This window comes from Hyalella azteca, unplaced genomic scaffold (assembly GCF_000764305.2).
Source record: "Hyalella azteca isolate HAZT.00-mixed unplaced genomic scaffold, Hazt_2.0.2 contig12448, whole genome shotgun sequence".
In the NCBI taxonomy this organism is placed as follows: Eukaryota; Metazoa; Arthropoda; class Malacostraca; order Amphipoda; family Hyalellidae; genus Hyalella; species Hyalella azteca.
Window position 1 is genome coordinate 198,103 of NW_025942407.1, and position 14,070 is coordinate 212,172.

General features: G+C 41.3%; 1 protein-coding gene across 1 annotated transcript; it reads left to right on the forward strand.

The window, feature by feature from the left end:
- Positions 1 to 3,214: 3,214 nt before the first annotated feature.
- On the forward strand, positions 3,215 to 10,411 carry LOC108674916 (dentin sialophosphoprotein). The gene is made up of 4 exons (XM_018162895.2): positions 3,215 to 5,172; positions 5,447 to 5,888; positions 6,165 to 6,253; positions 6,635 to 10,411. The coding sequence occupies exons 1-4, from the start codon at positions 3,317 to 3,319 to the stop codon at positions 6,789 to 6,791; spliced, it is 2,544 nt and encodes an 847-aa protein (XP_018018384.2). The 5' UTR covers positions 3,215 to 3,316; the 3' UTR covers positions 6,792 to 10,411.
- Positions 10,412 to 14,070: the final 3,659 nt, after the last annotated feature.

Genomic DNA, 14,070 nt, shown 5'->3' on the forward strand with positions numbered 1-14,070 from the left:
GTTCTCCACAAGAAGACGAGCCCCCGATGCCACTTCCAGGATCCCCGCAACGCAGCGCAGGGATTGCCCGCTCACTGCGTCTTCAAAATAATACGTGCCAGTCACTGCGTTGCATTCCGCCAGGTCAGGGGAACGGAAGGCGGTTTCTACATTGAAATGGACGCAGGCGACCGCCCTCGTAGGAACCGTGAATCCATCTGCGGCTCGACACGGCAAACCATCCCACCTGACCCCTGAAACCTCCCCAGACCTAGCAAACGATACACGTACTCGGGCCCCGTCGCCGAAGTGCTGACATAACTCTCGGCGAAAGACGTCCACTTCGATATTATTGGCCACCAAAAATTCCGCCGACAAAATCAGGGGCACGTCACTCCGGCGCGAAGACATGGCAGCACGAACATCAACATGGGCAAGCTTCAGCCCAGTGACTCGCACGCTTAGTGACCCGCGGCCGACAATCCTCATCTGGCTGTTGATACCAAATCCTTGAACAACTTCGCCCACTGTGCCCCCAAGAGATATCCCAGTCTCTTCGAGCCACTTGGTACTTACCAAACTCCCTGCCGCCCCTGTATCAATCAGTGCTCGGCAAGGGACTCCATTGACGGTGGTCATAATTATTAAACGTTTGTCATCGCTATTGGTTATCACCAAATCAACGCCAACTCGAGATGTCTCCGAGGTGCCTTCCCGCATGCACCGACCCCGATCACTTGAAGGCACAAGTCTGGCACCACAGCGGCCGAGGGCATCCCCGCCATCACTGCCGGACGATCTGTCCCCGCTACACTCCGAGCGCAGGCGTTCTCCATTTCTACCACAATCCCTCGCTGAAGGCTCAGCAACATGCTCTCGAGGCAAATCCGCAATCAAAGTTGCATCCATAGTTGAAACAGGTCTCGTGTCGCTGTCATCACCACTGCCTAGGCACGCCCCCCGCGAGCGAGGTCGAGCTGGCGTGGGGCGCGTAGTTGCGGAGCTAGAAGGCATTCCCCTCATGTGCCGCTCCTCGCACTGAGGGCGAACTAGTTTAACGGGATAGCCTCCGTTTCTGTGCAGTGTTTTCCCAAGTGGGGACCACCGCACCGAGAGCACGTCGGGGTTCGACGAGGGCAACGTTCCCGCTGGTGCTGCGGACTGCCACAGCCTTGGCAACAGCCCCTCTTTTCCCAGCAGGTGTCCTCGATATGGCCTGGCCTACCGCACCAATCGCATAACGCCTGGCGATGCGGGAATCGATCGTCTCGCGGCGGGCTGCGTTGGAACTTAGAATTGTAGTAGGTGCTGGGTGCCCCAGGCGTAGGGCGTTTCGGGGTTGCGCCAGTCGGATCCACGTGCTTAGCACTCACATGGGATATCCCACCAGTACGCTCCCGAGACCACTCGTTGAAAGCATTGACCTCCATCGCGCTGCGGCATTCCTGTGATTGCCCATGCCGATTCTCAAATCGACGCTGTCGATCCTCCGATGCAGCCAGCTGCTTGATGTTCTGCCAGGTCAGCTTGCGTTTACCCGTTGCCAGCAAGACGCCGCGCTGTGATTCCGACATTACCTGACGAAAACCGGATGGGGAGGCAGTCCAAAATTTACGAACGAGGCGCCGCTCCTGCTCACGAACCGAATCCGGGTACGCTCGTCTAACAATCCGTTCCATTCGCAAAGCGAAGATGGCTAGGCTATCCCCCTGCTGCAAATGAGCTCGCTCAAATTCCTCTTCTGCCTGACGCTGCGAACTGATTCGTTCGCCGCGATACCACTCCAAGAGACGAGGACGCAGTTCTCTATAACGAATGTTCGTCCCATCCATCGCGTCGTATGCGCGCCTGGCCGGTCCGCAAAGGAACCTTCCCAGCTCCTTCGCGCGCTGTCTGTCTGTACCTTTGAATTTGGCCCCAAAGTAAGCGTCAAACTCGTCGAGAAACTTTCTGAGTGACGAACCGTCACTGCCATCAAACCGGCCTGGCACCACCACATCTCTGGCCAAGCTCAGGCTTCCCAAGATCTCGGTGAGGCGCTTCCCTACATCACGATCCTTTGGTTCCTTGTAGGAGTCGCAAGACGTCGCCGAGTGAATAGACCTCTCCGAGCTCGAAGCGGAGGATGAACTACGCCCATATGGTAAACACTGGAGGCAGTCGGCTTCTTCCAACGGTGCACGTCCACGGTACACCCCTGAACAAACGCCTGAGAGGAACACGGTCGGTTCTCAAGCCTACGCCACACCAGAAAAGGCCCTCCCACCTGGGAAGCAGAATATCCTATTAAATCTCCCAGGCAACAATATGAAAAATCCCACTTCACAGTCCAATAAACTTCATATAAATTCTGAACCGGCAATAATAACAGCGTCTATGTAAGACTTCTACACACAAGCCGAGCCCAACCGGCAATCACAACAGGACACTAACACCTTCTCACCTCATCCACGGAAGCCAACGAACCAAATGGCCAGCCTAAAACCGCTCAGCCCGCTCGTGACCTCGCGGCAGATTCGTTTAGAGAACACCTGCGTGTCAAACCTCTATAACACCAACTGTACTGATGTAATGAATAGTAATTGTATTTGTCGTAATCATACATATTGACATGAAGAGCATTAAAAACGGCTTGTATTTCAGTAGACAAGCGGTTAATTGGGGAGAAATTTACTCTTATCCTGGTCAATGAAGATGAGCTAACAATCTCCGGATAATTCGAATGAGCTTATCATACAAGCGGAGGGTATATTGAAGCAATCAATTAAAAATTGCTCGTAAATAATATTGATCTTTCTTAAATGGAGTCAATTTCTTCAGAATTGAGTGTTCCCGTAGTTAAGTCAATAGTTAATTATTCAAATGCAAGACCTCCTTTTTCTGAATTGAATGGCTAATTGCTTCGAATGTTAGGGTTCATTGTGATCAAATAGATGGTTGCCGTTGATAAACTTATAAACTTGAGTCTAATATAACAGGCAGCAGGAGGTTCCAACCAGCACCTCGGGGCAGTGGCAGGACCAAGCGGCGTGGCTGCTGTTAGCAACGGCCTTAACAACAATAATTCTTTGGCTGTACCGCTCCAAGTGCAAGTAAGTCTTCGTCAGGCACAAGTGGCCAAATAAAGGTATTGGTGCAAATAATACTCACGTTCTCACCACACAAGAAAAGAAAAAAATTTTCATTTGTACTGTGTTTAATAGTACGATTGATAATTTTGTTTATGCAGGTGCATTGCGCAGCAAATTCGTCTTGCTTGAGTGGTGCAGGAGTGACGTTGGAGGTTCCCAGTGAACAGTACCGCTGCCTCTCACCGATCACAGAACTCCCTTCACCCATGCCCACACCGATGCCTTCTCCTCTGCCTACTCCAAGTAAACAAAGGCAAACTCAGCTGCGTACCAACAGCACTGAATCGTCAAACATGGAAAACACCGCAGATGAAACTGAATCTGAAGCCAGCGTTACAATTGAACGGACAAGTTCTGGTGCCTCAATTTCAGACTCACGAATTTTCTTCCAAGCTTTCGGTGAAAACAATAAAGAAAAACACAAAAATTGTTTGCCACTAATCGTTCCAAAACTAATTTTAAACTTACCTTCGCCTGGAACTTCACCAGCTGGATCCCCAGCCTCTTCTCCGAAGGTAAAAACTCGTCCTCCTCCATTGATATTATCAGATTCTAATTTCATTGACATGCCGAACCTTGTGCCTGTCATAAATGTCCATAATGAGAATGGCGAGATGCTGGAGCGGTTTGACTCTACGCCTCGTCAGCGTTCACAAAGCCTTGACGTGGGAAGTGTCATGAAGATACCATCAATTACAATTACTATGGCCAGTGAGTCCCCAACAATTACAAGAAAAAATAGTACGAACCATTCATTTCAACCTCCAGTTTTCACAATTACTTCCGCTTCTCCTAAACTTGATAGGAGAAATTCAAATCCTTTTGGAACCTTGGAAAACATGGAGTCTAGTTCTGGACCAATCGTTAACACAGTTCATGTACCATTTGTTACCACGAAGAAGAGAGGCTTGAGAGATGGTCAAAATTACCTGGGCTATCAAGATTTTCCGTCAATTGGAACACCTTCATCAATTCTTGATTCGGATCCCGAGTCACCTAACCGACGTCTGACTGGACCTTCTCCTAATTTGCTCTCTCCGTTTTTCGGAGCCGCCGGCTCACACATGACCTCGGAATCAAATCTAAGTTCTTCTGGTTATTCATCGGCGTATTCACCGGGCCCATCCAGATGTAATTCGAACAACCCACTTTTTTCTACTGAAACCGATGACTCAATGACGCATTCTCTTTCTTCAATACCTTCTTGTCCAATGGCTTCACTGGCTGGCGATCAAAATACAAGAACTGGATCCACCGCAACTACTTCACCGTCCCAATCAAACACTCCTACAAAAATGCCAGCAATTATTCTTCCCTCCATCATAGTTGAATCTACGCTTGGAATGACAGATTCTGAGACCACGGATGAACCGCAAACTTCTCAGCCAGACTCGGCTCTGGACGTTGACACCAATGATGAACCGGAATCGGATGGACCAAGCGAATCGCATAGTGTGAAAGAGAGAACGAATCTGGGGACTGATATGAGCGTTCGACGACAAATAAATATCCTGATTTCCTCACATTCTTTCCCGGGAGAAGCCCCTCGACTGCACACCTGCCCTCCAACGATCGTTGTGCACGGATCTCTGCAAAACGAGTCCTCACTTGAAGATTATATGACAGACAATGCATTAAAGCCATCTCCAGTTAGTAGTAGAAGTGAGTCGCCTACCAGTGATAGTCGACTGACTGTAAATCAGATCCGCACATCATTTTTCAACAAAAGCGGTAGAAGAGAACTCCCCCATACTGACTCAGATGGCTTGTATGATTTTCCAAGCACTGAGGCGCTGAATTTCAACTGTCACAGAAGTCAACCCAACTTAAAGAGACCTGGACACAGAAAAACACGAAAGTCAAGTAATAAATCAAGAGCAAGGCATCAAATTAGACAATCTGAAAATGATAATAACTGTTTTGGGTCCAACCGTGACGCAATTGTTTCTTTGGAACCTCCTTCGCAGCGACGTTCAAGAATATTAGGTCCAAAAAGAAGAGCAAGAGCCCGTAGAAGCATCGACCTCTTATCATCTTCTGATGAAAGTATTCCCTCTCCAAGGTAAATATGACATTTTATGGGGTTTTCCAGCTATTATAAGAGTTAGCATTCTAAAATAATCTTCCGATTTCATGTTATAAAAACTCCGCCGATGCAAATAATTTCTTCCAATTTCTTGAATTGTTGTCATTATGAAATTGGATGTGTAATTTAATTGAACATACATGCAACGATTTAGGGAGAATAAAAATATTAAATTAAATTATATTTTTAATAGTTATATTTATCATGCACCTCACTAATTAATGTATATCTTTTTCTGCGTACACTTCAGTGTCGACGCGCATCACTGCCTTCAACAGAAAGCAGGCGAAGAATCAACTTCGTCTCAGATTACACTATATGCTCACTGCGATCTAGAGACTACTTCAGATTCGACCAAAATATTAGCAAAGTCTCTAACTCCAGAGAGAGGAATTGTCTCTTCAAACTCTGATTCCACGATAATAGAGCAGACAGTCTCTTATAGAATCGAATCGTACGAAGACGGTGAGAATTCAATAGCAAACACGCACTTAACGGTAGCTGCAGTAGCTTCTGGGTCGCGAGCAGAAACTTTAAATCCGTATTCCAAATGTAGCGACCCAAGTACTCACGAAAGTAACACGAGTTTCAAAGTAAAAAATAGAAAGACGCTGACTCGCTCCGATGGCGTTGCCACCAGTACTTTGACGCGACAGAACTCAGTTGACACCTCTGAAGATGAAACACAAGAGGTGGGAAAGATGTCTGCGAATTCCTTTACGATGATTCTAATGAAATAAATGTTACATACAGCCCAAAAAGCCCCAAAAGTTACTAAAAAAATAGAGCAAATGCAAAAAAGTAAAGAATTTTTTTCGCGTGAAGGTTTGCATCCATTCCATAGACTGAAGTCATCCAGTTTCGCAGTAAACTCCTCAGCAAAAGGCAACATAATAAACTCTGATGAGAGAATATATAAATTGAGTAACAAAAACCTGTCAATCGTCTAATGTTTCTGTCTATAACAGGACCGTAGCTCGTGTGACACGAGCAAAAAGGAGCTCGATCCTCAACACAGGAAATCTTTCAAGCTTCGCGCTCCAAAAAATGAGATGAGGTAAAAAATAATTGACGCATGTGGAGAGTATGTATAACTGTAGATCGCTCAACATTTCTGCAAAGTAAATTAACAGCATGTGCATTATTTCAAATGGTTAATTGCCTAAACTGTATAGTTATTGTTCTGTACATACTCGTTTAATACATACTCGTGCTGCTCTTCCTTCGAAATGTTTAAGTGAACGATATGAAAACAAAATGTTGAATTAATTTTACGGAAATGTTTATAATAAAGCCAACTATGAATAGAACTTGATAAAAATTGACTAAAGATTGATGAATTTACATAGCTTCTATTCGTTTCCAGCGATCTTCAATTTGTTGAAGATTTGTATATATTAAAAGCTTAAACAGTTGATAAAACTTATTACTACCGCAGATTATTCCGCCGCTTTTCGTCAACTTCTTTGAACTCTCCGCGTAGACAAGTCGCACCCAGCGGTGCGTCGAACTCCGATCCGGATTCAGAGTTCACCCTAGCTGCTGCGGATCCGGATCACCGAATTGAGTTCGTTTCCAGACCGAGATCAAACTGAGAACGCCATGTATGATTGTGCTGACATGAATTTATCGAACCTATCTTTCCATTCCACTAAAAAGTTGAGGTCGCGTGGTCTGTGGTTTGATGTTCTACTGATGCACCGTGAGTAATATGCGGATGAATCGTTGAGGCATCGGAGGCAAAGTCTGCCCTACGTCTAGTCGGAAATAAAAACTATTTTAGGACGTATATCTTCGAAATTATATTAACTCTTTTCTCACTTATTGATGATTTGGACACATTCATGCACTACTGTTCGCCTATTCAGTATTGCAAAATCAGCGTCCAGGAGCGAGAATTTTTACATATATGACATTTATGCCATCACTTGAGCATAAGACACTATTGTGCCCTCACATATACCTACATGACATTTATGCCCTCACTTGTTCACACATGACATTCATGCCCTCACATATTCTAACATGACATTTATGCCTTCACATATTAATGACCATTAGTGGCGAGGTGCACTGCTCAGATTTGAAGCGCAAGTGCGGGTTCAAGCCTCAGCAGGCTGTTGGTATTCTGCAATGCAAAGGGTGGCATCTAGTGTTGTTACCGCGTTATCTTTGCCGTGCTGTCCTAAACGAATCTCATGAACAGCAGTTACTTTGAATGACCAGACAGCGTCGCCAAGTTCGCAACATTTTCACGTCAGTTCAAACTTTATGTCCGATCATTCGTACTTTTGCATTCATCGTCCTACAATGCAGACGATAATAAGCAAGTAGTTCATTCATATGCTTGCACGAGCGCAGGAATTTCTAGCAATACATTCTGGTGAGCAGTAAATCTTGCAACACAATTCAGTGCCGACTGCCTCCTTATTCCTATGCGTGGGAGAGATCGCTTGCACAGATGTGAGCGCAAGCATTAACAGTTACGGTATTACTGCGTAAACATACGAGTATTATAATTTCCCATATAAAAATTACCTTAAATTTATTTGAGTGTTTCGACCACAACTGACATCGTCAAATTCTTTTTCTAGGCCTGACGGCACAAACAGACCTCGGATTGGACTCGAGTTTCTTCTCCACATGGAGACATAACATAACCTCGTCTATTGGATATGTTCTTGATAAATGCTGTATAGTTCTGGCACAACTAATGATTTTGTATCCAGCTCATTTGAAATACGGAGCTAAAATGAATTGTAGATACAGGCTTTTGCATGAAATCTTGCATTATTTTCATGGTTCACACGTTTTAAGTTCAGCTCGCGTGAGGAGTAAGTAATTTGTTGCTAAATGTAATCTGGATTATTTGTTTAGGAAATTTTCTACTTCCACGAAATATACTACAGAGAGAATGGGCAGTGGCGTACCTCAACTAAAAAGTTTTCTTTGATCGAGAACTTAGAATAGATTGTAATCTTGTTCCTTCTCATGGGATGCTGTAAATATTTGTTGAATGATGTTTGTTTTACGTTTTACATTTAGTTGCTCGCTTCTCGCCTTTAATTGGCCCTCAAAAGATGAGGAGACAAAGTCCGACATAAACATTATATATCAATTACCTCGTCGCCGCATTGCATTATATAATACAGAAATAATTTTAAAATTAGCGATTACGCCTGGAGAAAGTTGATGAACTGAAAGTTTTCAGAAATGTTTCTTGTGGCTCATCTATTTCTATTAGATTAGAGTCACACACTCGTGCACAACATTTTTTTGGCCAAAAATGGCGCCTGCAGTCATCATAATGTAATGAGATATTCATAGATACAATTTATTTGTGGTTAGTTATTTAAATAATACTGTTTGGGTTGCTAAATTTTTATTTCGAAATCGTTAGTTTTTGGTGTTAGTTGTCAAACTTATTCAATAGCACTTTCAGGGTTGGTGATGATCATATCAATAAGAAAAAAATAAATATTCTTAGGAGAAGTGTGGTATTCCCATACAATTAGGTTTTCTCATCGCAGTTTTATGAAGAATTTTTAGGAATTTTTTACCGAAAGTAGACGTGGATTGTCGTAAGCCCATACTATAGCCCTCCGACTTCATTATCAGTATCATCGTATCATCACCTCACCTCTCTCGCCCGCCAAAAATTTGACATTACATCGTTGAATTCAACGATCGTTCCTCCTAGAGTAGTTTTCGTTTCGTTATGGCAAAGTGTAGCGTTTTGAAAATTCCTGGAATTAAGGCGAGTCTGATATTTCTTGTATCATCAATTATGCCCAAATAATAATCCCTACATGTCTTTGAAACAATAATTTACGGACGTTACCATTTTCATTAAAATTACTATGCTTGTTGAGGCGAAGTGACGGCATGCGAAATGCTATTACGAAATAATCCTTAAGTTTACAAACGTATTTTAAAATAAGTGTGATGTCGGTAATCTTAAGCATCAAACCTTTTTTCTCGAATCACCTATAAGATTTAAGAGTTAGAATAAAATCTTGAATGTATACCTTTTTGATATTACTGTCATTAGCATGTAACTTGATGAAAATCACAATGCCTGGAAAACCTATTTCAAAATGGCTTTTAGGTATTAATCGAATTCTAAGTGAACGTAAGTTTATAGAATTTTCTTTGTGCGTGTTGATAAAATTTTATTGTGCTAGGCCGTAATTGATGTCCTGTTAGCTTAATTAGAATTCATAACTAATTGGGATCTGAATGAAATGTCAGGACCTGGAGCAATTTAGATCTCAAATATTTCTTTCCCTGAAAACGAATTTCTTTCCCTTTCTCTCCGTTGATCTTTCCGGCGTTTACGTGTGAGAAAAAAGTTTAATTTAGGCGAAACTTTACTGCTGGAAGTATACATCTGTAAATTTGTCATGGACACGTTATGTAGAAATTACGGGTCAATATAAATGAGTCTGTGCCCGTATTTCGCGGCACTCCTACAACCACGAAATGCACGCAATCACCCTGCACGTAATCACCCTATACATGATCACCCTACACGTAATCACCCTATGAGCTCAAGTACCGAGATTGTAGAATTAACTGAAAATATGTTGGGTAATTATCGATCATATGCATTTGCAATTCCAGAAAAACGTCACTGCTTGCTCAAGTGAAAAATTTATTGAAAAATTAAATTAGGATCAAGTTTGGAAAAATTTAATAAGTGAATTGTGGTTTGAATTTGATCAATAATGGGGGCCACTTAGCATGTACACATAATTGTTGCGTAGATATTAACAACTGCTCGATACTTCCTGGATCACCATTGTTACTCATATTTAAGAGTTTATATAACAAGTTTTATAGTTGGGTGAAGATAAAAAATCATTATAAATAGAAAAAGGCATTACTTATCACGAATAAGATAAGAACTTGTGTAGTAAATTCGACTGTAGTCAAGATCCGAACAGCAATCGAGTTTATCACACTCGTACCTCAGTTTCAATTTGAATATGTAGTAGAAGACATTTTTACGGTAACTCAGGGATAGACTTTCATTAATTTACTTTATGCAGTGTCGAACAAATAATTGTAAACAATTTTGAACCGTGGCTTTAGGGTAATATAATTGCTACCCAATTATCTTAACAAACACGATTTATCATAAGACTTTCTATGCTTCTTACTATGCATGATCATGAATGTGTCTCTTTCTCACCGAATAAATTTCTATCGCCTTGACTTTGTGTAAGTTTCCTAAAAAAATATTATTAATTTGAGAAATATGACATCAGGTAAAGAAGGTTTATAGTGAATTACGCTTTGCCCTTAAGGTATCGTACATTACGTGCGTAAAAATACCTCAGCTAGCGGCAAATTAAGGCAAGTCGACATAATATTAAGCGTCATCATTCGTTCCTGTAATACACGTCATCACCCATTTACTATACTACGCCTTCTAACCAGCTGAGGAATACACGTCATCATCCATTCACTATAATACTCCTTTTATCCAGCTGAGGAATACACGTCATCATCCATTCACTATACTACGCCTTTTATTCAGCTGAGGAATACACGTCATCATCCATTTACTATAATACGCCTTTTATCCAGCTGAGGAATACTCGTCATCATCCATTTACTATAATACGCCTTTTATCCAGCTGAGGAATACACGTCATCATCCATTTACTATAATACGCCTTTTATCCAGCTGAGGAAGCCTGCAGTTAGCATTCAGAAGTAGATATGATGACAAGTGTGGCCAGGGAGAAGACTAACTAAATTTTCAAATAGATACTTGTATGTATTGATATAAAACTTCGTTCCCGAAATTTAACTTGGGTTTCGGTAGTTTTATTAATGAGGAACAAAATTGTTTATTATCTTATCTATGTTTACACATTTTAATAAAAGTTTTATTAAAGACCAGAGAGTAAATCTTATTTACGATTTTCTTTCTGCTTTTCTATACCTACCGAATCAGGCTTTTATGGGATTTGAAAGTTCAACAATAAGATTTCCGAGAGACATTTTATTAGAATTTACGACGTTTTGATCATGCCTTATTCATAATCAAGCTGATGAAGAGTAATATACAATGCTTGAACTTAAATTTAGAAATGACATAAGTACATACAAAGGGTATCGTAGATACGGTTCAAAATCGAAACCTAAATTACAAAATCGAGCCTCTGCTATCGCCAGTCTCGTAGCGTTGGAGCCCCGCATGGCAGTGCCCCAACGGTGAAAAGTAAATCAAACTCTAGATTTATTACAGAAACGAAAAGATAAATAATTTATTCGTGAAAAATAATCCATGTAAAAAGTCCGGACCGCTACAAAAAAAGTATATTATAGATTTTCTCGTCTGAAGAAAGGTTGTAGACTTCTCCATGGCAATAGTTATATGCATAATAGTATCGAAAATATGGTTATACATGCATTAATTATTTTTGGTATCAGTCATCAAAAGATTATCAAGGGAACGTCAGTATAAAGCATTATTCATACTAGAAAAATTACATCAACGAGACCATGAGGATCCTAAACCTGTGTATACGAATTCATTGATAGCTTTCAATGTTGACTGAATAAGGATTAGCTACCGTCAACCAACAAAGGGTTTAAGTTGTGCCAAATTTTGTGTCGCTGGCGTCATACAGCAAAAACATGCTTAGGACGCCATTCATAATGGAATATATATGTTGGAATTGCAGAAATAATTAAATAACATATTCAGGTCGATTCAATCATGAGCGTTGTGCAACACCTTGCACAAGTGCCAAAACAACCATATAATTATTCCCGTACTTCCTCTCTTTCCAATACAAAATACGGTAAATCGTCTGAAAATTTTCACCAGAATTTGTTACTTGTTGGTGCCTTTCACGTCTACGACCATGCAAAACTGAAAAGGGTACTGACGAGAAAGACCAGCTCCGGCAATCTCGGCAGTGTTCGTTACTTATTGGTCCAGTTCAAGTATACGACCATGCAGAACTGGTAGAGGGTACTGATGAGAAAGGTCAGCTCCAGCAATCTCGACATTTGTTCGTTACTTATTGGTCCAGTTCAAGTATACCATGATGCAGAACTGATAGAAGGTACTGATGAGAAAGGTCATCTCCAGCAATCTCGACATTTGTTCGTTACTTATTGGTCCAGTTCAAGTATACCACCATGCAGAACTGATAGAAGGTACTGATGAGAAAGACCAGCTCCAGCAATCTCGACAGTGTTCGTTACTTATTGGTCCAGTTCAAGTATACGACCATGCAGAACTGGTAGAGGGTACTGATGAGAAAGACCAGCTCTGGCAATCTCGACATTGTTCGTTACTTATGGTCCAGTTCAAGTATACGACCATGTAGAACTGGTAGTGGTACTGATGAGAAATACCAGCTCCGGCAATCTCGACAGTGTTCGTTACTTCTTGGTCCAGTTCTAGTATGCGACCATGCAGAACTGGTAGAAGGTACTGATGCTGTCTCTTATACACATCTAGATGTGTATAAGAGACAGACACTGCGTTATATACGCTTCCTCTGTCCACAAACTTACGCGTAATGCAGCTAGTGCTGCTAATGCGCATGCTGTGGTAAACGTGTTGTTTTGTGTCTTTCCCTACCTTTCACATTATTACAGTCGGTCAGTTATTGGTATGCGCTTCGCGCCACTTTTGTTCTACTCTCCGCATTAACATTCTAAAGTTTTTAACTGACCTCGAATTCCACCCATCAATTTTTGCTCACGATTCTATTATTTGCAAAAATGATAATAATAAATAATTATGAGTGGACACTATCATTATTTTTCCAATCTTAAATCTTACTGTAGTTTAAATTTTTTGCCTGTGCATGCAATCATTACGCTGGTCGTAAAATCTACCGCGATCATAAATTATGATTTATTGTCGGCAAGTGCAGTTGAAAACCCTGACCTTGAGTGTCTGCCTCCCGTGAGGCTTCGTAATGGTTTAAGCGTCTCGCCCCCACAGTGAAGCTTGACTCCTGAACTTTTTCAACTATTTTCACTCAAAAGATCTTATTGTTAATGGGATTCGAAATATTATTAGTCATTGACAATCAAAAGCTCTAATCTCTGTTGTTGCGCCTATAACGAAATTGTTATACACAAGATCCCATTGACTAGTGACAAAAACTCCAATCATCAGTGTCATTCTAGTAGAATCCTATATTGTAATGGTCACTAATGGACCCTTATTGGTTTAGAGACATAAAAAAATCCTCTCATTATTTTGACCCAAAGAATCTTGTCATTATTGTGAATCTTAGTGCCATTTTGACTCGCTCGTAACTCATCTTGAATTAACATAGAACGTTTTATGAAAGCAGTAAGCTCTGCATGTATGCCCACGATTGAAATATTTAATCAGGCCTAGACACAGAATGTCGTTGGACTTTAGTTGACTTATAGTTGCTGGGAATCCGGTCTTGGACCCGAGATAATCATGAGGGTAGTTTAACGAGTAGTTTCTACCGATTTTTTTATTGCCCTCCTGCCAGACGATAAATGTTTCTAGACTAAGTCTAAAAACCTAACAAAACCTAATTTTATTTGATAAAAATCGATTGAAAATTGTCATTAATTGTTAATAGACTAAAGGTTCTCTAGTTTGTAATAATTTGGTCAGGCTTCAATTCTTTATTACTCTATTATAATTAAAACTTATAGAGTTGAAGATGAATTTTATGAGGCTGGGATGAAGAAACTATGAGCAGAGAAAGTGAAGCTCGAGTTCATTTGTAATGAATGGTAATGAAAAATTAGCAAGATATTCACAATACTTTTTTCAAATGCTGACCAGGTTACCGTCAGTTTTGGTATTTGAATATTTTTGAAGGCATAAATACTCTTTCTTCTTCATTTTTG